Source organism: Chiloscyllium punctatum, chromosome 33, assembly GCF_047496795.1.
Source record: "Chiloscyllium punctatum isolate Juve2018m chromosome 33, sChiPun1.3, whole genome shotgun sequence".
NCBI classification, from domain to species: Eukaryota; Metazoa; Chordata; class Chondrichthyes; order Orectolobiformes; family Hemiscylliidae; genus Chiloscyllium; species Chiloscyllium punctatum.
The window spans coordinates 26,825,171-26,849,684 of NC_092771.1; the positions used below are offsets into that span (position 1 = coordinate 26,825,171).

General features: G+C 46.5%; 1 protein-coding gene across 3 annotated transcripts in view; it reads right to left on the reverse strand.

Moving 5' to 3' along the window:
* man2c1 (mannosidase, alpha, class 2C, member 1) overlaps positions 1-17,249 on the reverse strand; it is a 130,183-nt gene extending 112,934 nt beyond the window's left edge. Inside the window, exons 1-5 of one of the 3 annotated variants that reach the window (XM_072553207.1) lie at positions 17,092-17,249; positions 4,424-4,549; positions 4,015-4,138; positions 1,194-1,264; positions 126-303 (exon numbers count right to left, since the gene is read on the reverse strand). In XM_072553207.1, coding sequence (XP_072409308.1) covers positions 126-303; positions 1,194-1,264; positions 4,015-4,138; positions 4,424-4,549; positions 17,092-17,189 — 597 coding nt within the window. In that variant the 5' untranslated portion in view covers positions 17,190-17,249. Of the gene's footprint in view, positions 1-125; positions 348-1,193; positions 1,265-4,014; positions 4,139-4,423; positions 4,550-17,091 lie in introns of those variants that run through there. The other 2 variants (XM_072553208.1, XM_072553209.1) reach the window with 2 other exon arrangements.
* Positions 17,250-24,514: the final 7,265 nt, after the last annotated feature.

Here is a 24,514-nt window from a genome sequence, read left to right on the forward strand (position 1 = left end):
TGAAAAGAGAACTGTTTTAAACTTTATGTGGTAGTACTTGCTGCTCCTATAACTGTTGCCTTTTAGAAATGCTTGAGTTGTCTCGACCAACCAATGGAGGTCAGTACACTACCATATAGCCGTACCTTTGCAATGTCAGAGAGGACCTCAAAGTCAATCAGCAGCTCATGAACGTCTCTGTTGAAGACAACCAGCTCAGCCTTGTAGAGAGTGAAACTGCGGTTCGGATCCGGGGCTGAAATCATCGAGCCCTGCCCTGCTCCAAACAATCCATTGCATGCCAGCTCCACATACAGCTCCAAGCTGCAGAGAGTATGCAAATACACCTGTCTGCAATAAATGCAACTCTGGACAAACACAGGCATCACAGTCATGAGAGAAGCTTGTAGACATGTCCATGGAACATCATTTACGAAATGAACTAATCACAGGTTGCAAACAAGCATGAAGTTCACCCTGCTAGTACATAACCTCCAGCCACTTTCCTATCTCCTTCCCTTAGACAACCTGGTTATGACTAACAAAAAAATCATTTACCAAATTGATAGGAAAAAATTGCTACCAGTATCTAACTGAGATTATATCCAATTCATGCCAAGACTGGGACCAAAGTTGACCTGTAGTAGTAAAATTACACATTTTAAAAATGTATCCTACTCTGAGGAATCAGGATAACAAAGATTCTTTTCCACAGAATGTTTAATGTATTAAGATAATGGTAATTTTTTTAATGTCTAAAGAGAAACAGAAGCTTTTGGCAGAGACAGGGACAGAAATAGGGAAACAGCAGAAAGAGGGGCAAAAAGACAGAGTGGAAGTCAGTGAATTAGAAAGACAGAGTATCATCTGAAAGAAAGTGTGTGTGTGTGTGTGTGAGAGAGAGAGAGAGAGAGAGAGTGTGAGAATGAGTGAGTGAGTGAGAGAGAGAGAGACAGGCAGACAGACAGACAGAGAACCTAAGTGAATTCTCTAAAGCAAAATAAGAATTTAGAAGAATTCTAAGGAGAAATGTTTGCCAGTTATGGTATGTCCCAAGAGATAAACCCATTAATTCTGAGATACTCTTTATAAAAAAGTTGAAAATCACATAACACCAGGTTGCAGTCCAACAGATTTTTAAGAAAGGTTATGAAAGCAATTGTTAGAGAACACAGTGGATAATAGCTGAAACCCAAATGTGCATGAAAGCTAACCTGTGAGGTTCTTCATCTGTGAGTTTCTCTGTCAGGACATAGCTGATCTTCTCCCCTTCTTTGGTCAGTCCCTGATGGCATAATTAATTTTAGATGATTGAAGCATTATGTTTTAAAGAAATTCCTATGTACTTGATATTTCGGCTTTAATAAAGATTCAATGCTTGAATTTGTAACTATGTAACTGTACCTGACACTGGGTAGCACGGGGTCACAGTGGTTAGCACTGCTGCCTCACAGCGCCAGAGACCCGGGTTCAATTCCCGCCTCAGGCGACTGACTGTGTGGAGTTTGCGCAATCTCCCCGTGTCTGCGTGGGTTTCCTCCGGGTGCTCCGGTTTCCTCCCACAGTCCAAAAATGTCCAGTGTAGGTGAATTGGCCACGCTAAACTGCCCGCAATGTTAGTGAATGGGTAAATGTAGGGGAATGGATCTGGGTAGGTTGCACTTCGGCAGGTCGGTTTGGACTTATTGGGCTGAAGGGCCTATTTCCACACTGTAAGTAATCTAATCTAATAAAATTATTCCTGTACTTTACCTTACACCATCCTTCCCAGTCATCCTGATCCAAACAGTTACCTGGTATTACAGAACCTAAATGCTGCTGAAAAGAAACAGATGCTGCCAAAGCTTAGCAAAGAAATACGTTCAAGCCTTGTGCCTCTTCTCAATTATCTGGAAGTTCATAGTCACCTGTTACATTCACCATGACAACACCTTGGCCAAGCACAACCAGTTTGCCAAACTATTCCTTACGTAGCAATTGTTATGCTCATTTTAAATTTGGCATTCTTGTGTTTGCCCCAAGCACAAGACAAAATGTTTCAATAACATGTCTTTCTCTTAAGCAACATTTAAGTATCCTGTTCCATCAGACATTTTATTCTTGGCTTCTATGTGCTGGCCACATCAAAATAGGTGAGGACATTTCCTCTAACCATAATTTCAACCAAAACCATTCATTTGATCTTTAATGCTTCCACAATTTCACCATAAATATTAAATACAGGACGTCATCTTGTTTGATACTGAGATAGTAATGAGTGAAAGTTTTCCACATATTTCCAAACAGCTAGAATATCCGCAAGTATTCAAAATGTTCTAGAAGGCAATAATGGCTTTTTTGGCATGACATAACACCAGAGGAAATGGTGCACTGTGGAGTAGTGAGATTTACAAATGATCGAATATATTGAAACCTTTCATCTGCATGCAGGGTTAGCAAAAACAGAATTAAACACACTAACAGACCTTGACTTGCTCGATTCCGTGAATCACTTCCCTACAGAGCACTTCCATCATTCTCATTTAGTTTCTGAAAATTCTCTTACCTTCTCTGTCTCTCTCTCCCTCTCACTGTATTTGATACTCTGCCCCCCCACTGCCTTTCATTCTGTCTCTCTTTTCAGCTCTGTCTTTCTGTGTTTCTCCCTATTGTTGTCTCTGTCCCTCTCTCTGAATCATCCAATTCTCAATATTATAGGACATGCTCTGAGAAACTTACTACCCACATAGTGAGCCAACATCTGTCTATTCACTTCTGCCATTAGGCACAGGAACTGGAAAGACATAGTTTAATAACATGTTTTTATATCAGAAAATAATGATATTTTACGCTTTACAAAATTCCTCTACAGGATCATTAGAAATCCAAATTAACAGCACTTCTGATCATTAAATAAATGTGAGTAATACACACCAACACTGGATATTTAATCTTCATATTCATATTAAATATTGTGTGCAGGTGAGACATAATATTTTTGCATGATTGTTGATAAAATTAGTAGACAAAAATGGCAGATTCTTTAAATTGTTGTGAGTGCTTCAAGTCCATGAATACTCAACAATAGAAAATAATTGTCAATAAATACATTTGTGGCATACATTTATTTGTAACAAGGATTTTTTTATAGGATGTGAGGCACCTCTAACAAGGTGAACTTCTTGCCTATCCTAATGGAATTTGAGAAGATGGTAATGAGCCACTTTCTTGAACCTCTGCAATCCATGTAGTATAGGTACATCCACACTATTGTTATAAAAGGAAATTTCAGGAATTCATGAATGACAGTGAAGAAATGGTGATGTCGCTCCAACGTGCTGTGTGGCTTGAAGGTGGTAGTATTCCCACATATCTGCTGTCCTAGTCCTTCAAGATGGGAAAGGTCCCACTTTTGGAAGGTGCTGTTGAAGGAACCTTAGTGAGTTGCAGCAGTGCATCTTGTGGAGGTTACAGACCACTGCCCCATAAGTGGATGGGGTGAATATTTAAGGCAGTCAGTAGGGTGCTGGCCAAGCATCGTAGATGCTATCAAGCTTCGTGAATGCTGCTGGGAACTCTCACATCCAGGTAAGTGGAGATTTCAGGGAGTCACTAAATTCTTGCATCACAGCATTTTCATACAGGATGCGTGAGGGTGTCACTGATGACTCAAACAGTGTCATCAAAAGTATATCCATGCAAAACAGCAAACATTAGACATTCCTGAGCTAAACAAGAGTTTAAATAAGTGACAGTGAGTTTATTAAACAAAGAAAAATACTTTTAATTCAATATTCATTTATATTCCATACAAATTAAAATACCAGACTCACCACAAAAGATGCTGGAAATACACAGACACTGTGCAGGAAAAAGAAATAGCATTTCATCAGTTTTCCCAGTTCTGGTGAAAGGTCACAACCTGAAGTATTAACTCTGCTTCTCTCTTCATGAATGATGTCTAACCCATGGAGTGATTCCAGAAGTTTTAGGGTTTTTTTTCAGATTTCCACATTTAAGTTTCTACAGTATTCTGCTGTTGTCGATTTACCATACCTGTACTGGAATGCCATTTCTCCACAACAATGCTTCTCCGTCACTCTCCCACACAAGGTGCACCTCTTCACCTTTCCAAGCCTTCGGAATGGTCAGTGTCACCCTGAACCAGGACGTCCACCATCTACAGGAAAAACGGTCAATTGTGAGACTAAGAGAATTGGCATCATATTAAATCTATGTACAGACTTCCCATTACACAAGTGGCACAAAAGAAAACATTTGCAATTTATAAAAATGAAATGAATGCAAACGAAATGAAAAAGAAGTATAACCTGGGTACGAGTAAATGGGATTGAACTGGAGAGCTAGGTTTTCATTAACACAAATTTTTGGTAGAGAAAAGTATTTTTAAAATTAATTAAAAATTCCTCAAATCAGGCAGTGTGCCTTCCTCTTGTGTACTTACGTTGGTCCGAAGGAATCTCCAACCTTAGCAGGAATAAATTCTTGCATCACAGCATTTTCATACAGGATGCGTGAGGGTGTCAGAAAATAGGAAAGTGATTCAATGGGACAGCAAGCACCAAATAGCCTACAAAAGACACAAGGGCAACGAGTACAAATTAATGCCACCATCAGGGTATTCAAATCAAACTGTACAAGCATACTGCAGTATGTCAAAAACGGTGGCACGGTGGCTCATAGTTAGCACTGCTGCCTCACAGCGCCAGGGACGTGGGTTCGACTCCAGCCTCGGGCAACTGACTGTGTGGAGTTTGCACATTCTCCCAGTGTCTGTGTGGGTTTCCTCCAGGTGTTCTGATTTCCTCCCACAATCCAAAGATGTGCAGGTGAGGTGAATTGGCCGTGCCAAATTGCCCAGAGTGTAGGTTAATACTCAGGGATAAATATAGGGGAGTGTAATGGGTCTGGGTGGGTTACTCTCCAGTGAGTTGGTGTGGACTTGTTCGGCTGAAGGGCCTGTTTCCACAGTGTAGGGCTTCTACAAACTTCTAAGCTGAATTGTTGCAATCCTGTCTCACAGAACATAGGGTGTATAATTGTCACTGGACAGAGGACTAGATTCTTTCAAGGATGGCGCCATATTGGTTGTGTTACTGGACTGGTAACCCAGAGATCCTGATTAATGCTACAGAAACATGCGTTCAAATCCCACCATGGCAGCTGGTGGAATTTAAGTTCAATGAATAACTCTGGAATACAAAGTCTGCATTAGTAATGGTGACCACAAGACTATCAATTGTCATACAAATCTAGGTGGTTCACTAATAACGTCAGAGGAAGAAATCTACCATCCTTACACAGCCTGGCTCAATATGACTCCACATCCACAGCAAGGTGACTGTCTCTTAAATTCCTTCTCAAATGGCCCAGCAAGTACTTATAATAAAGCATAACAGAGAGAAAGAAAAAAAATTACTGTATGGGACACCTACACTGGATCAGCTGCAATGGTTCAGCCCTCCCCCAGATACAGACCAAATTATGGATCAGATACGTCCATTATCATTAAACAGGCCAAGTTAGAAAGCACACACTACCTTATTAACAGCATATTCACCGGGATCAGGTTCACCAGAGAAGAAGAGAAAGACGACCAACTCCCGTTCTTAGACGTACTGGTACAACGAACAAACGACGTTGAATCCTTACCAGAATGTGCAGAAAGGCGACACATACACAAACCAGATTCTCAAATACAACAGTAATCATCCCAATGTCCACAACAGAGCTGTGTATAGACTCTGTTTAAATGAGCTATAATACACTGCAACACCCCAAACCGCCGCAAAAAAGAGGAATACTTATAAGTCATAGTGGTGTACAGCATGGAAACAGACCCTTCGGTCCAACCCGTCCATGCCGACCAGATATCCCAACCCAATCTAGTCCCACCTACCAGCACCTGGCCCATATCCCTCCAAACCCTTCCTATTCATATACCCATCCAAATGCCTCTTAAATGTTGCAATTGTACCAGCCTCCACCACATCCCCTAACAGCTCATTCCACTGACGTACCAACCTCTGTGTGAAAAAGTTGCCCCTTAGGTCTCTTTTATATCTTTCCCCTCTCACCCTAAACCTATGCCCTCTAGTTCTGGACTCCCCGACCCCAGGGAAAAGACTTTGTCTATTTATCCTATCCATGCCCCTCATAATTTTGTAAACCTCTCTAAGGTCACCCCTCAGCCTCTGATGCTCCAGGGAAAACAGTCCCAGCCTATTCAGCCTCACCCTATAGCTCAAATCCTCCAACCCTGGCAACATCCTTGTAAATCTTTTCTGAGCCCTTTCAAGTTTCACAACATCCTTCCGATAGGAAGGAGACCAAAATTGCACGCAATATTCCAACAGTGGCCTAACCAATGTCCTGTGCAGCTGCAACATGACCTCGCAACTCCTGTACTCAACACTCTGGCCAATAAAGGAAAGCATACCAAACGCCCTCTTCACTATCCTATCTACCTGGAACTCCACTTTCAAGGAGCTATGAACCTGCACTCCAAGGTCTCTTTGTTCAGCAGCACTCCCTAGGACCTTACCATTAAGTGTATAAGTCCTGCTAAGATTTGCTTTCCCAAAATGCAGCACCTCGCATTTATCGGAATTAAACTCCATTTGCCACTTCTCAGCCCACTGGCCCATCTGGTCCAGATCCTGTTGTAATGTGAGGTAACCCTCTTCTTTGTCCACTTCACCTCCAATTTTGGTGTCATTTGCAAACTTACTAACTGTACCTCTTATGCTTGCATCCAAATCATTTACGTTAAATGACAAAAAGTCGAGGACCCAGCACCGATCCTTGTGGCACTCCACTGGTCACAGGCCTCCAGTCTGAAAAACAACCCTCCACTACCGCCTTCTGTCTTCTACCTTTGAGCCAATTCTGTATCCAAATGGCCAGTTCTCCCTTTATTCCATGAGATCTAACCTTGCTAATCAGTCTTCCTTCGCTAATAATGGGGTACCCTAACCGCTTCATCGGCCAATGCCTGGCATACAAACAACACCAAAACGATCTGTGTGCCCCAACACTCTAACCTTATATTAGAAACATCTCAGAACTAACTACTAGATTCCTACACCTTCTGGGAATAATGATAGCACACAAACCAACAGCCACACATCGCCAGCTACTATCCAGGACAAAAGACGCTATACCCACACCATGCAGGATGAGTGTGATATACCATGCAGCAACTGTGGGAAACAGGATATAGGAGAAACAGGAAGGAAACCTGCCACCAGAATATATGAGCATCAGCTTGCACAAAACAACATGATCAGTTCAACGTCACATCAATACACACTGACAATGAAGGACACCAACTTAACTGGGACATTACAATACTAGGACACGCAAAATAAAGACACGTTCGGCAATTCCTGGAGGCCTGGTATTCACCCGATGGTTCCATAAACAAACATATTGAAAAAGGCTCCATCTATAGAACCAATAGACCTGCCTTGACAGACAGGACTGCATAAATTCTGGGCATATCACAACAGCACTTCATCTGTAGGCTACACAGCATTGAAGATGTCATCCAGACAGGAGAAGAAACGTTTGAGAAAAATCAACCGGCAACCAACAACTACAAATCATTTTGTTACAACCTCTTGAAGGGTATATACTGTAAGTCTTCAAATAAGATGATGATCCAAGTACACATAATCTTATTTGGAAAGGTATTTATTGACAAGGTACACAGAGTGCAGTTAGAGGTTGTAGCTCTGGGCTGTTAACTTCAGAGAAAGTTTGAAATGTGTGCTTGTATTCTCTTTGTTACCATGAGCAAGGTGTTAGATTTGTACAATTTTGCATTGTCATTTGAATTTGTAGAGTGCTACATTTACAGAACTGGATAGAAACCAGTACTTTGCAGACAGATAGAACATGTACATGCGCTACATCTGTTTAAATGTTACAAAATAAATGTTGGCCATTCTCTGGTTCATTTCTGAGGACAATACCTTGATCAATCAGACCAACCTGTCGAGTTTCAAATTTAAACAAAGCTTGGCAATTAGCAGTCTGTCATCATTAACCGGTGCACGTTCCATGGCAACACTTCCACCAATCTGAAGCCACTTGCCACACGCTCCTCTCTTACAGTACAAATGTTGTTAATTTGTATTTACTTGGGTATTTTTTGTAAGTTGCCCTGATTAGTGACACAGTGGTTAGCACTACTGCCTCACAGCACCAGGGGTCAATTTCACCACGAGGTGACTGTGTGGAGTTTGCACGTTCTCCTCGTGTCTGCATGGGTTTCCTCCGGGTGCTGCGGTTTCCTCCCACAGTCCCAAGATGTGCAGGTCAGGTGAATTTGCCCATGCTAAATTGCCCATAGCATTCAGAGATGGGTAGGTTAGGTGCATTAGCCATGGAAAATGCAGGGTTAGAGGGTAGGGGTGTCGGTGTGGGTGAGATGTTCTTCAGCGAGTCAGTGTAGACTCAACGGACCAAATGGCTGCTTCCACACTGTGGGGATTCTATGAGTGCAAGATGAAAAGTTTTGATAAAATGTGTCTTTCTTTCAGCAATACAAAATAGGGTTAGATATTGAATAGAATAGGAATTTACTGTCACTTATATTTTTTCAAAAAAAGTCACCACATTATAGCGCCTATATTAATGAAAGAAGGCATAGATAAGGAAAAATAAAAGCCACCAAGACCAACAACTGAGGGGATGATTCTAAAAGGTCACAGCCTGAAATAATAAGTTTGTTTCTCTCCACCCTCCTGACCTGCTGAAATTTATCATTTACTTCAGATTTCCAACATCTAAAGTAATTAAAGACTTGCATTATTGATGGCCTCCTTAATAATCTTTTCTGTTAGTGTTTATAAGCTGATGATTGCAGCTTTAGATGGGGAGAAGGAATGGGCAGAGAGGGTTAGGGAGATGTGGAGGAGGATCATGGAGCAGGTGAGAGCATGTTTAGATTAGATTAGATTACTTACAGTGTGGAAACAGGCCCTTCGGCCCAACAAGTCCACACCGACCCGCCGAAGCGCAACCCACCCATTCCCCAACATTTACCCCTTTACCTAACACTACGGGCAATTTAGCATGACCAATTCACCTAACCTGCACATCTTTGGACTGTGGGAGGAAACCGGAGCACCCGGAGGAAACCCACGCATTGTTCAATGTTAGAATGTTGTTTGGAGCATTTCTATGAGGGTAAATGGGAAAGAAGTGAGGATAGAGTGTAGGTTATTTTGATAAAGTGTGTTTTGGAATTTGAAAGTGACGCTCAGTGGTTGTGTCTATGTTGTTGGGGAGGAGCTGAAGGGTGGCTTTTCAAGGAGAGCCTCAGCGGATGAGTGAATGTTTTGTTTTAAGATCTGAGAGATAAAGACTGGTGAGGAGATGTGGTGTGATAAGGGTATGGTTATTGGGGGGGGGGGGGGGGGGGGGGGCAGTTAGAGATTGGGATGTTACTGTGTAGTTTTAGGTTGAGAGGAAAGGGTAGTGTGTGCATGTTTTGCAGCTAGTGATAATTAGGAGACTATATTTGGAGGGTGGTGTGGAATGAAGGTGGTCTGTACCTGTTCACAAGACTTCAATGATTATTTGGGAAGGAGTACCAACTTTTGGAGGGTGGTTGGGAGCGCAGTGGGTTTGGTGAAAGGGTCTGTTTTGGGGAGCATTTGGACGTGCTTTTGGAGGGTGTTTGGGAAGGGGTGTGTTTTTGGGGCTCGTTTAACAAAGAGGGTCTGTTTTTGGGAGGAAGTCTGTATTTGGACGAGGAAGTTGTTCTTTAGGGAATATCTCTGACAGCACGTTGTGAGAAGATTTGTAGCTCAGGTTGAAGTTCTGGATGTAAGTTTGCTCACTGAGCTGGAAGGTTCGTTTTCAGACGTTTCATCACCATACTAGATAACATCATCAGTGAGTCTTCAGCTTCACTGCAGGCTCACGGATGTGACCTAGTATGGTGACAAAGCATCTGAAAACGAACCTTCCAACTCAGCAAGTAAACCTATATCCAGAATATCTCTGATTTTGGCAGCATTTATGTTTTTTCTGGTGAGGAAAGGATATTCTTTGGGGAGAAGAAACTGTTTTTATGGGGAAGTGTGTGTGTGGGAGTGAGGGGTGTGTGCTTTACTGGGAGGGATGGTTGGGTGGGAGTTCTGTATTTTTAGGGAGGTTTTGTGGGAGGGGGGCGGGGGGGATGGGTCCAATTTTGGGGAGGCTCTGGGGACCACTATTTTTGGGGAAGTTGTAAGAGGGGGGACTGTTTTTGGAGAGATTGTGTTGGGGGTGAGGTCTGTCTTTAAGGGAAGTGTGTGGGGTGTCTGTGATTTTCGGGAAGTTGCGTGTGGGGATGATTGCCTGTGACTTTAGGGAGGGTGCGTGCAAATGTGGGGATGGGGGCGTCTGTGTTCTTCGGGAGATTGTGTGAAGGGGAGGTATATGACTTTAGGGAGATTGTGTGGGGTCTGTGATTACAGGGATGCTGTGTGTGGGGGTGAGTGTGATTTTAGGGAAATACTTGTAGATTTAAGGAGACTTTAGGGGCGTGTGGCTTTAGGGACAGTGTGTAGAAAGGGCTCTACAGTTTTAGGGAAATTGCATGGGGGCTGTCTTTAGTTTTAGGGAGATTGCGTGGAGTGGGTGTCTGTGGTTTCAGGGAAGTTGTGGATGGGGGAGGTATCTAGTTTTAAGAAGAATGTAGGGATGGGGGTCTGCATGGGAAAGTGCATGAGCGTGTGTCTGTTGTTTTAAGGAGATTTCGTGGGGGGTTTCTGTGGTTTCAGGGAGATTGCGTGGGAGGGGGTGTCTGTGGTTTCAGAGAGATTGCGTGGGGGGTGTCTGTGGTTTCAGGGAGATTTTGTGTGGGAGGTGTCTGTGGTTTCAGGGACATTTTGCATGGGGGGTGTGAGAGGTGTGTTTGTGGGGGGGGGGTTGTTTGTGTGGAAGGAAATGTAAGTGTGGGGGGCAATGTAAGTGTGTGGGGGGGGGTGGGGGATGGGGGGTTGGGGGGGTGGGGGATGGGGGGTTGGGGGGGGAGATGGGGGATGGGGGGATGGGGGTGGGCAGTCTCTGTGTGTGGGTGGAATGTGTGTGGGGGGGTTGTGGGTCTGTGTGGGGGAGTGTATTTGTGGGTGTGGCGGGTGTATATGTGGGTGCAGGGTCTGTGTGGGAGGGGTGTGTTTGTGGGGGGGTGTATTTGTGGGAGGTCTGTCTGGGGGGGTGTATTTGTGGGTGTGCGTGTGGGGGGTGTATTTGTGGGTCTGTGGGGGGGGTATTTGTGGGTATGTGTGGGGGGTGTAGTTGTGGGTGTGTGTGGGGGAGGGTCTCTGTGGGGGGGTGTATTTGTCGGTGTGAGCATGGGGGGTCGGTGGGGTGGGGTGGGGTGGGGAATATTTGTGGGTGTCAGTGGAGGGGTTCTGTCTGGGGAGGTGTATGTATGGGTGTGGGGGGGATTGTAGGGGGGTGTGGGGGGGTAAATTTATGGGTGTGTGTGTGCGGGGGGTGTATTTGTGGGTGTGTGGGGGGCGTTCTGTGGGGTGGGTGTGGGTGGGGGGGGTGTATTTGTGGGTCTGTGTGGATGTGGAGGGGTGTATTTGTGGGTGTATGTATGTGGTGGGGCGTAATTGTGGGTGTGTGTGATGGGGGTTTATTTTTGGGTGTGTGTAGGGGGGTCTGTGGGGTGGGTGTATTTGTGGGTGTGTGTGGGGGGTATAATTGTAGGGGTGTGTGTGGGAGGGTTGTATTTGTGGGTATGTGTGGTGGGGTCTGTGTGGAGGGTACTTGTGGGTGCGTGGGGGTCTGTGGAGTGGGTGTGGGGAGTCTGTGGAGTGGGTGTGGGGGGTCTGTATGGGGGGGTGTATTTGAGGGTGTACGCGGGGGAGTGCATTTGTAGGTGTGTTTGGGGGGTGTATTTGTGGGGGGGGTCTGTGGGGGGTTGTGTGGGGTGTGTATTTATGGGTGTGTGTGTGGGGGTGGGTGTGTGTGTGTGTGGAGGGGGGATGTATTTTTCGATGTGTGGTGGGGGGGGTCTGTGTGGCGGTGTATTTGTGGGTGTGTGTGGGGGGTGAACATGTGGGGGTGTGTGGGGAGAATCTGTGGAGGTTGTATTTGTGGGTGTGTATGGGGTATCTGTAAAAGGTGTATTTGTGGGTGTGTGTGTGGGGGAGTGTATTTGTGGGGGGGAGGTGAATTTGTGGGGGTCTGTGTGGGGTGGTGTATTTGTGGGGGGGTATATTTGTGTGTGTGTGTGTGTGGTGGCGGGGGGTATTTGTGTGTGTGAGGGGGGGTGGTGTATCCATGGGTATGGGTGGAGTGGGGGGGGGTTTGTGTGTGTGGGGGGTGTATTTGTCAGTGTGGGGGGGGAGGCATTGTGTGGGGGTGTATTTGTGAGTGCGTGTGTGTGTGGGGGGGTGTATTTGTGGGTGTGTGGGGGTGTATATGTGGGTGTGTGTGGGGGATCTGTGGGGGTTGTATTTGTGGGTGTGTGTGTGTGGGGTGTCTGTGAGGGGTGTATTTGTGGGTGTGTGAGAGCAGTCTGTGGAGGGTGTATTTGTGGGTGTGTGTCGGGGGGTCAGTGGTGGATGTATGTGTGGTTGTGTGTGGAGGGTCTGTGTGTGGGGGTGTATTTGTGGGTGTTTGGGGTGATCTGTGGGGGAGTGTATTTGTGGGTGCGTGTGGGGGTGTATATGTGAGTGTGGGGGGGGTCTGTAGGGGTGTATATGTGGGTGAGAGTGTGGGGGATCTGTGGGGGTGTATTTGTGGGTGTGTATGTGGGGTGTCTGTGAGGGGTGTATTTGTGGGTGTGCGTTGGCAGTCTGTGGGGGGTATATTTGTGGGGGATGGTGGGCAGTCTGTGGGGGTGTATGTGTGGTTGTGTGTGGAGGGTCTGTGTGTGGGGGCTGTATTTGTGGGTGTGTGTGTGGGGGGTCTGTGAGGGGGGTATTTGCGGTTGTATGTGGGGGGGTGTATTTGTGGGTTGTGTGGGGGGGTCTTTGGGGGGGGGATTTATGGTTCTGTGTGGGGGGTGTATTTGTGGGTGTGTGGGGGGGGGGGAATGTATTTATGTGTGGGAGGTGTATTTGTGTGTTCGTGTGTGGGGAGTGTATTTGTGTGGGGGGGATGTATTTGTGGGTGTGGGGGTCTGTGTGGGGGGTGTATGTGTGGGGGGTGTATATGTGGATGTGTGGGGGGTGTATATGTGGATGTGTGGGGGGTGTATATGTGGAGGTTGTATTTGTGGGTGTGAGTGGGGTTGTATTTGTGGGTGTGTGTGGGGGTGTATTTGTGGGGGAGTGTGTGGAGGGGTGTATTTGTGGGTGTGTGTCGGGGGGTGTATTTGTGGGGGAGGTATTTGTGGGGGTCTGTATGGGGGGGTGTATTTGTCAATTTGTGGGTGTGTGGGGGGATGTATTTGTGGGTGTGTGTGGGGGTCTGTGTGGGAGGTGTATTTGTGAGTGTGTGGGGGGGGTCTGCATGGGGGTGTGTGTGTGTAGTGAGAGGGAGGGATCTGTGTGGGGGGGTGTATTTGTGGGTGTGTGTGGGTCTTGGTGGGGGGGTGTATTTGTGGGTGTGTGTGGGGGGGTGTATATGTGTGTGTGGGGGGGTGTATTTGTGGGTCCGTGCCGGAGGGGGGGGGGGCGTATTTGCGGGTGCGTGCAGGGGGGTGTATTTGTGTGTCTGAGGGGGTGTATTTGTGGGTGTGTGTGTGTGTGGGGGGTGTATTTGTGTGAGTGTGGGGTGGAGTGTGTGGGGGATGTATTTGTGGGGGTGCGTATTTGTGGGGGTGTGTGGGGGTGCGTATTTGTGGGGGGGGGGGGGCGTGGGGGGTTAGTGTGGTGGTGGTGGGGGGGGGGAAAGAGTGTGGGGGGGTGTTTGTGGGGGGATGGTGTATGGGTGGTGTTTGTGGGTGTGTGTGTGGGGGCTGTATTTGTGGGGGTCTGTGGGGGGGTGTATTTGCGGGTCTGTGGGGGATGGTGTGTGGGTGGTGTTTGTAAGTGTGTGTGGGGGGGCTGTATTTGTGGGGGTGTGTGGGGGGTGTATTTGTGGGTGTGTGGGGGGGGTTGTATTCGTGGGTGTGTGGGGGGGTTGTATTCGTGGGTGTGTGTGGGGTGGTGTATTTGCGGGTCTGTGGGGGATGGTGTGTGGGTGGTGTTTGTGGGTGTGTGTGTGGGGGCTGTATTTGTGGGGGTGTGTGGGGGTGTGTGGGGGCTGTATTTGTGGGGGTGTGTGGGGGGGTGTATTTGTGGGTGTGTGTGGGGGGGTGTATTTGTGGGTCAGTGGGGGATGGTGTGTGGGTGGTGTGTGTGGGTGGTGTTTGTGGGTGTGTGTGTGTGGGGGCTGTATTTGTGGGGGTGTGTGGGGGCTGTATTTGTGGGGGTGTGTGGGGGGGTGTATTTGTGGGTGTGTGTGGGGGGGTGTATTTGTGGGTGTGTGTGGGGGGGTGTATTTGTGGGTGTGTGTGGGGGGTTGTATTTGTGGGTGTGTGTGGGGGGTTGTATTCGTGGGTGTGTGTGGGGTGGTGTATTTGTGGGTCTGTGGGGGGGGTGTATTGCGGGTCTGTGGGGGATGGTGTGTGGGTGGTGTTTGTGGGTGTGTGTGTGGGGGGTGTATTTGTGGGGGTGTATTTGTAGGGGGTGTATTTGTGGGTGTGTGTGTGTGAGGGGGGTGTATTTGTGGGTGTGTGGGGGGGTGTATTTGTAGGTCTGTGGGGGGGCGTATTTGTGCGTGTGTGAGGGGGGTGTATTTGTGGGTCTGTGGGGGGTGTATTTGTGTGTGAGAGAGGGGGGTGTATTTGTGGGTCTGTGGGGGGGCGTATTTGTGCGTGTGTGAGGGGGGTGTATTTGTGGGTCTGTGGGGTGGCGTATTTGTGCGTGTGTGAGGGGGGCGTATTTGTGTGTGTGTGGGGGGGGGTGGTGTGTGTGTGTGTGTGTGAGAGGGGGGTGTATTTGTGGGTCTGTTGGGGGGTGTATTTGTGGGTGTGTGTGAGGGGGGTATATTTGTGGGTCTGTTGGGGGGTGTGTGGGGGGTGGTGTATGTGTGTGTGTGGGGGGGTGTATTTGTGGGTCTGTACTTGTGGGTCTGTTGGGGGGGTGTATTTGTGGGTCTGTTGGGGGGGTGTATTTGTGGGTCTGTTGAGGGGGTGTATTTGTGGGTCTGTTGAGGGGGGTGTATTTGTGGGTGTGTGTGTGGGGGGTGTATTTGTGGGTCTGTTGAGGGGGTGTATTTGTGGGTGTGTGTGTGGGGGGGGTGTATTTGTGGGTCTGTTGGGGGGGTGTATTTGTGGGTCTGTTGAGGGGGTGTATTTGTGTGTGTGTGTGTGGGGGGGTGTATTTGTGGGTCTGTTGGGGGGGTGTATTTGTGGGTCTGTTGAGGGGGTGTATTTGTGGGTCTGTTGGGGGGGTGTATTTGTGGGTCTGTTGGGGGGGTGTATTTGTGGGTCTGTTGAGGGGGTGTATTTGTGGGTCTGTTGAGGGGGTGTATTTGTGGGTGTGTGTGTGGGGGGGTGTATTTGTGGGTCTGTTGGGGGGGTGTATTTGTGGGTCTGTTGGGGGGGTGTATTTGTGGGTCTGTTGAGGGGGTGTATTTGTGGGTGTGTGTGTGGGGGGGTGTATTTGTGGGTCTGTTGGGGGGGTGTATTTGTGGGTCTGTTGGGGGGGTGTATTTGTGGGTCTGTTGAGGGGGTGTATTTGTGGGTGTGTGTGTGGGGGTTGTATTTGTGGGTCTGTTGGGGGGGTGTATTTGTGGGTCTGTTGGGGGGGTGTATTTGTGGGTCTGTTGAGGGGGTGTATTTGTGGGTCTGTTGGGGGGGGTGTATTTGTGGGTGTGTGTGTGGGGGGTGTATTTGTGGGTCTGTTGGGGGGGTGTATTTGTGGGTCTGTTGAGGGGGTGTATTTGTGGGTGTGTGTGTGGGGGGGTGTATTTGTGGGTCTGTTGGGGGGGTGTATTTGTGGGTCTGTTGAGGGGGTGTATTTGTGGGTGTGTGTGTGGGGGGGTGTATTTGTGGGTCTGTTGGGGGGGTGTATTTGTGGGTCTGTTGAGGGGGTGTATTTGTGGGTCTGTTGGGGGGGTGTATTTGTGGGTCTGTTGAGGGGGTGTATTTGTGGGTGTGTGTGTGGGGGGGGTGTATTTGTGGGTCTGTTGAGGGGGTGTATTTGTGGGTCTGTTGAGGGGGTGTATTTGTGGGTCTGTTGGGGGGGGTGTATTTGTGGGTCTGTTGAGGGGGTGTATTTGTGGGTCTGTTGGGGGGGGTGTATTTGTGGGTCTGTTGAGGGGGTGTATTTGTGGGTGTGTGTGTGGGGGGGTGTATTTGTGGGTCTGTTGGGGGGGGGTGTATTTGTGGGTCTGTTGAGGGGGTGTATTTGTGGGTCTGTTGAGGGGGTGTATTTGTGGGTCTGTTGGGGGGGTGTATTTGTGGGTCTGTTGAGGGGGTGTATTTGTGGGTCTGTTGGGGGGGTGTATTTGTGGGTCTGTTGGGGGGGTGTATTTGTGGGTCTGTTGGGGGGGTGTATTTGTGGGTCTGTTGAGGGGGTGTATTTGTGGGTCTGTTGAGGGGGTGTATTTGTGGGTGTGTGTGTGGGGGGGTGTATTTGTGGGTCTGTTGGGGGGGGGGGTATTTGTGGGTCTGTTGGGGGGGTGTATTTGTGGGTCTGTTGGGGGGGTGTATTTGTGGGTCTGTTGGGGGGGTGTATTTGTGGGTGTGTGTGTGGGGGGGGTGTATTTGTGGGTCTGTTGGGGGGGTGTATTTGTGGGTCTGTTGGGGGGGTGTATTTGTGGGTGTGTGTGTGGGGGGGGTGTATTTGTGGGTCTGTTGGGGGGGTGTATTTGTGGGTCTGTTGGGGGGGTGTATTTGTGGGTCTGTTGAGGGGGTGTATTTGTGGGTCTGTTGGGGGGGTGTATTTGTGGGTGTGTGTGTGGGGGGGGTGTATTTGTGGGTCTGTTGGGGGGGGGGGTATTTGTGGGTCTGTTGAGGGGGGGGGGTGTAGCTGGTTGTCGTGGATTGTTTTTTGGTCGGGACGGACTGGGTCGATTCGGCCCCTTCATTTGTCCCTGTCCCCGGTCGGGTATAAGGAGCCGGTTTGTCGGAGCCCAGTCCCCGGGCGGCCGACGCTGTTCACTCACCGGCCCCGCAGGTTGATGTCGGTGAAATATTCGGCGGAGATGAACTTTTCGGCTCTTTCCAGAGTCGTCCTGCGGTTCTTCAGCACGAAACCGGCCATGGTGCACCGCCTCAAACATCTCCCCAAACCCAACTCATAGGAAACCCCGACACTTGGTTCCGGCCTGAATTGTTCCCACCTCAACATGGAGATGTCCCCCTGGTAACGAACGCCTGCCTTATTTGTCATCCTGGGCAATGGAACAACTGGATTGTGTGAGATTTATTATCACTCTGCAGCCATATTTTTTACAATTGGCAACATACTCAAGTATCCACATGCTGGAGACCAAACAGCTCACATTCTGACCAGCTTGTGTTAAAAGTACTGAAATGATCCAAACCTGGCATGAGTGAATAACCAGCAGTCAAATCAAAAAGAAAATGTTATGGTTAATTTGAAAAGGCTAAGCGTACTCCTATAGCAAGGAAGATTTGTCAGTGATGCAAGAGAGTTGAAGGCAGATGCTTAGATGTGGACTGGACACCCTACCAAACGCCACCATAAATGCTGTCAGATCCCACATTCCAAGTAAAACAAAGCATTATTATTTGTAAAGAGCTGGGAACTAATTGTAATGTGAATGTACATTGCAGTGTGCCACATTTTACTGCTATACTGGAATCTGTGAAGGTTGAGTCACACAGTTCACCTGCCACATAGATGGGACAAAATATTAAGTTCCAGCCTATTCAGATATAAGACAAATGCAAAAGTCTATAATTCAGCCAAAAAAAGAGAAAATAAACACTGAAAAGTTTTCCGCAAGCTTCAAAATAATACTGAATGGGAGCTGGACAAAACTCAAAACGTACACATCCAAGATACAATAAATACCAAACATCACAATCCCAAAAGTTCTGGTTATTTGTTATGCACAATAGATTGTTTTCAAACATTCCCATTGCAAACAGTACAAGGACTCATCTGATAGTTACAGGAATGCAACAACCGTGAATGGCCAGATCACAGTTCAATCAACAATCCACTACATCCTTCCCCACCCCTGCCACCTTGCACAACAATATTAGCCTTTAGCAGAGGTATTACTGGATTATTAAAACTCCAAAGGGAATAGATCATGAGGACCTGATAAAACATCAGTGTGTTTAATGAAAGATTGTGTCGAAGAGTTAGCACCAACAAATACTGGACTATGCAACTTATCAGTAAAGGTATGGAGGGTGGGGTGCGGTGGTTACCAAAGATTGGTTTACTGCTAACTCGATTATTGTGGTGGTAATCTTGGAAAAGCTTGGGTGCTTAATAAGCCAAAGGAAACTGCTCAAGTTTAAGGTCTTCAGAAGATTAGACTTAGCACTGTAGTATAGCTCTTCAAAGTCTCTCGATCACGTAGCCTCTTACGTACTGACTGATGTAGCTTACTATTTACAAATCTGTGTATTAACCCTGTACACTACCATCTGTCTTATCTTGACAAAAGGCAACCCATCACTTTCTGCTAATTAAATACTAATCCCATTCATTTCAGGTTCCTGTAAAGTATTAGAGAGTTTAATTTCCATCCACATCGTAAACTATGTTGAAGAACATAACATCCTGAAAATAAGTCAGCAAGGATTCCTGAAAGCACAATCCTGTGACAGCAACTTATGTATACTATGCAAGAGGCCATGCATGACTTTGACAGTAGCCTAAAGCACAAATGGATATACAGAAACTAGACTTTAGGAAAGCAACTAATTTTATGCTTCACCAAAATCTCCTGCATAACATGAACCCTTTACTGGATACGAGATTAAATCTTAGTGGGTACAAATGTAGCAGAACAAGGGAACTCCCTGGTGTGGCTGTCACTGTAATAAAGTAGGATTATACAAATTTTCAGTGCGGTTCACCAAGATATTACTTTTGATATCCCACCTTATGTTTGCTGCAGGAGGAAGAACACCATTTGGTTTGTGTTTCTTCCAAACTGCATCCAAGCATACCCAAACTGTGTCATGCCTCACTCACAGGATATATATGCAGGGAAGGTGATGGCCTTGTGACATTATCACTGGACTGTTAATGCAGAGACCCAAGGAACCCAGGTTCAAATCCTACCATGGTACATGGTGGAATTTGAATCCAATAAATTAATCTGGAATTAATAGTCTAATGACAACCACAAATCCATTGACGATTATTGGAAAAACCCATCTGTATCACTAATGCCCTTTAGGAAGGAAACTACCATCCTTATCTGGTCTGGCCTTCATGTGACTCCAGACCCACAGCAATGTGGTCGACTCTTAATTAGCCTCTGAGCAATTAGTGCTGGCCTAGCCAGTGATGCCCTCATCCCATGCATGAATTTTTTGAAAAGTCAAGCCCTGCTATTCCCAAAGTCATCACAAAGTTAACCATTTTATCCAAGTATACAAGATGCCCAAATTACCTGCTAGATAGACTCAGGCTAACAGTAAATATAATATAAAATATAAAAGCAGTGTTGTGCTACTGAGACTTCATAAAGCTCTGGTTAGGCCCCATTTGGAGTACTGTGTCCAGTTTGGTCCCCACACCTCAGGAAGGACATACTGGCACTGGAGCGTGTCCAGTGGAGATTCACACGGATGATCCCTGGAATGGTAGGTCTAACATAAGAGGAACAGCTGAGGATCCTGGGATTGTATTCATTGGAGTTTAGAAGATTAAGGGGAGATCGAATAGAAACTTACAAGATAATACATGGCTTGGAAAGGGTGGACGCGAGGAAATTGTTTCCATTAGGCGAGGAGACTAGGACCCATGGACACAGCCTTAGAATTAGAGGGGGTAAATTCAGAACAGAAATGCGGAGACATTTCTTCAGGCAGGGAGTGGTGGGCCTGTGGAATTCATTGCCGCAGAGTGTAGTGGAGGCTGGGATGCTAAATGTCTTCAAGGCAGAGATTGATAAATTCTTGATGTCACAAGGAATTAAGGGCTACGGGGAGAATGCGGGTAAGTGGAGTTGAAATGCCCATCAGCCATGATTGAATGGCGGAGTGGACTCGATGGGCCGAATGGCCTTACTTCCGCTCCTATGTCTTATGGTCTTAAATATGGACCAGGATCTGTACAAGAATTACTATTTACTACAAATAAATAGATTCTAACCACAGGTAAACAACTTTGAACTGTCAACATACAACGCTGATCGTTAAAGCTCTGGATCCCTTCTAAAATCCCCTACACACAAATACAGAATGACAAAATTGAACAAAAGAAAATTGGTGTTGAGTGGACGGAAAAATACTGGGGAAGCAGTACAATGGTGCCAGTTATTCTGTGAAACCCCTTCAATGGAGGGATTCCTTCGGTTTCCCAAATCCTCACAGGAGACACAGAGTGGCTGGTTCACAAATTTTAAAGTCTCCGCCTTATTGATTTGAAAACAACAGCTTATAGCAACTGGTGGGAGATAATGAACCGGCTTTCTTCAGACTTGAAGTATTTTATTGGAGAGAGATGCCAATTAGCTTAAGCATTCTAAAGCCTTCTTTCAGTGTTGGCTCACAGCTACAAGTTGTTCAGCTACCCATTAGCACTTTTGGCTTGATGGGCCGAAGAGCCTCTTCTGTACTCTATGATTCTAAGCCAATCTAAGATAGTTGATGTCAGGTTGGTGGTCTTTGTCATCCACAACTGGTCACAGCTTCACAAACCAATCAGCAATCTGTTGCCAGTTGAACCTCACTTTGTATACACAAGCTGGAGGCATGCTGTCCCCTGTTACACATTCGAGGAGAAAGTGAGGACTGCAGAGATCAGAGCTGAAAATGTGTTGCTGGAAAAGCGCAGCAGGTCAGGCAGCATCCAAGGAACAAGAGAATCGACGTTTCAGGCATCAGCCCTTCTTCAGGAATCCTGAAGGGCTGATGCCCGAAACGTCGATTCTCCTGTTCCTTGGATGCTGCCTGACCTGCTGCGCTTTTCCAGCAACACATTTTCAGCCCTGTTACACATTCCCCCAGCAACAGTATAAACACAACTTACAAAGGCTTTCAGTAACTTGCTTTAAGTGTATAGCTATTCCTTCCTCAGTCTCTGTTTTCCTGTTAAATCCACAATCACAAATAAAGTGAATTAAAAAGTTAATCTTTACAATAATTTCATACCAAATACTTTAAGAGCTTAGAATAACCTTCTCTTCTTCACCCCCAGCAATCATTAACCAATAACTAGTTACAATAAGTAACCAAACCACTGCATGGGTATATAAAGTATACACAAAAAGGAGAAACCAGCTCAGATAGTGTAGGGCAAGTGCACAGGATGGAAATTGCAGCAGCTCTGGATGATGGAGCTGAATGTTGTTAGGTGTCAGTCTTGCAAGTTCCATGTGAGATCATCACTATTTTTCTTTAATTTTTGGGAAGAGACCAAAAGACTGATGTTTGCTGATGGGAACTGGTCTGGAAAGATAATGCTAATTAATTACTGCTGGAATGACACTACAGACAGAGCAGTACCAAGATGCTGTTATGCTCAAGGACTGGCAGCTGATTGATCAATTCTGCACCCAATCAAGGGAGGACTGGTGCTGACTAGCCAACCGCAGAAAATATTGAAAAACTAAAATCAAAGACTGAACAAGCTCTCAGTGGGGCTTTGGGCAGCAGGCAGTTTTGCTTTAGAAACTGCCAGACTAGGAAGCTGTTTGTTGGTTTTGCTGTCTTGAGTTATTCTGCTGTTATCAATTTGTTAAAAATTCTGAGAAAAGAATTCCAGTTTTAATAAGTAAGTGAAATGCCCCAGATGTCTGTGGAAGCTGGTTGCATTGACCAGTGACTTTGGAAATCAAGCAAGAGACACAATCCTATGAGCCTATAATATAACACATCATGTAAGGATTTCCTAAAGGCCTAGTATTTATCATTGAAATGCTTATCAAATGGACAACTTAATGCAGTTTTTATAAATTTATCCCTTAACTGTGTCTGACTGTCAGTGTGAGAATGGAAGTTTGTGATCGAAGAAGATTGGACTTCGATTATAGATGTTGATTCAGGATCCTTGTTGTCCATTTGGCCACTTTTAGAACACTGTGTTCAATTCTGATCTCCCTGCTTTAGGAAGGATATTATGAAACTTCAACGGGTTCAGAAAAGATTTACAAGAATGTTGCCAGGATTCAAAGGTTTGAGTTATAGGGAGAGGCTGAATAGGCTGGGGCTATTTTCCCTGGAGTGTTGAGGTTAAGGGGTGACCTTATAGATGCTTATAAAATCATGAGGGGTATGGAGAGGATGAATGGTCAAGGCCTTTTTCCGAGGGTAAGGGAGTCCAAGTTTAAGGTGAGAGGGGAAAGATTCAGAGAGGACCTGAGGGACAATTTTTCACGCAGAGGGTGGTGCATGAATGGAATGAGCTACCAGAAGAAGTGGTAGAGGCTGGTACAATTACAACATTTAAAAGTCTTGATTTGGAGATGCCAGTGTTGGACTGGGGTGTACAAAGTTAAAAATCACACAACACCCCAGGTTATAGTCCAACAGGTTTATTTGGAAGCATTGGCTCTATGTTTTTTGCTAAAGTTACATTACTAATAATAAATAGTTAATTCTAAAGTGTAAACTTGCTGTCCAAAATCTGGTAGTTGTTTAGGCTGGTTCGGAATAATTGAGCAATTTTGAAGGCCATTGAATGTTTTAAGTTCTCTATGTTGTGAATGTAGGGATAGTGAAGTTGATTTGGTTTGGGCTGCAATCCTTGGCTTGTACGACATGGAGACTTTCTCTCTGTGGGAGCCTTAATGGGTTTTCTCACTTTATTATCTGAAACTCATCTCATTACCACAGCATCATGCTGCGAAGGTAACATTCTCGTCCTGCCTTCTCTCTTGTCAGAGGTAGGAGTAGTCACCACTATCCAGGTCTCCTTGATTCCTGGCACCAATGCCATTTTTTAAAGCCTGGCAATGCATCCAGTCAACCACTGCCAATTAGCAGTTTGTCTTCACAGTGTATACAAAACACTTGTTAGGGCACAGAGGTGGCATGGCTGACAGTTCACTACAGATACAAGTTGGCATCAGTAAATATATTGCCAATTAACTGCATAGGATCCATCCTATCTTAGGGCCCTGTCTGAAGGAGTGCTACTGTTGTCACAATGCCCATTATCTGTTGTGCTGTACTGAACCCCTGCCCGCCCACCCCCACCGAAACCAGGGTGGTATGACCATTGATGACCACCCATCTCCCACAGGAACGCTGTCCTCCAATCAACTCCCCAGTTTGTTGTTTCTCCCCTTCAAAATTATTGTCCCTTCTGCATCCCAGCAAGCTGCCTCCAATCCAGTATTTGCCTTCCACATCTTTCCTATCACAGTGCGTTCTCATATAAACCCACATTCATTGAACTGACTCCCACACTGTAGAGGTTTCTGACTGCCCCAAATAAATGACTGACCATGTCCAAATCTCTGGACTGTTAGCAGATGACTTACTGTGCTGGGTCTCCTGACTCAAGGCTATCTCCTCTACTCTAACTGAGGACTATGTCCTTTAGACTTTGAGATATGGCCTTTTGGTTGAAACACACAGTAACATTGCCACGTATGCTACTGGCACATGGTGCGGGTGTGAGAGACTCACATAGCACAGTGCTGTACAACAACATATCTATTCTCTTGACTGAACATGCTGACAACCATGAGGAGCTGCATGGCTTCGAGTTACTGGGTAACACAGAAGTGAGTCTTTAAACCCTGCCTGAGAGGACAAGGCACAAAAAAGTGAGGCAGGAATGTTGTGAGCATCCAAGTTGATGCTAACTGATGAGCTCTAAGAGAGCCAGCAAGGAGCCCCAAGATGCGCCCAGGTTGAACCAGAGAGTCTGGAGCCTGGCCCTGCACCAGAGCGGCACGGTGGCACAGTGGTTAGCACTGCTGCCTCTCAGCGCCAGAGGCTCAGGTTCAATTTCTGCCTCAGGCAATTGATTGTGTGGAGTTTGCACATTCTCCCAGTGTCTGCGTGGGTTTCCTCTGGGTGCTCCGGTTTCCTCCCACAGTCCAAAAATGTGCAGGTTAGGTGAATTGGCCATGCTAAAATTGCCCATAGTGTTAGGTGCAGGGGTAAATGTAGGGGAATGGGTCTGGGTGGGTTGCACTTCGGTGGGTCGGTGTGGACTTGTTGGACTGAAGGGCCTGTTTCCACGCTGTAAGTAATCTACTAATCTAATCTAATCTAAAGTGTGCCAATGTGCCCCAAAGTGCCACATTGAAGTTCAGAACTATATTATAAGTGTGTTGGAGAAACGACAGGAGGGTGCAGTGAGGGCAATAGATCCCAAGCTCTATGATGAGTGGGTGTGGTTGGTCACTGCCGAAGGAGAGTGCCCTGAGATGTTGGGAATTGCGGTTCAAGATGGCAGTCCAGAGCAGCGAGCTGGAG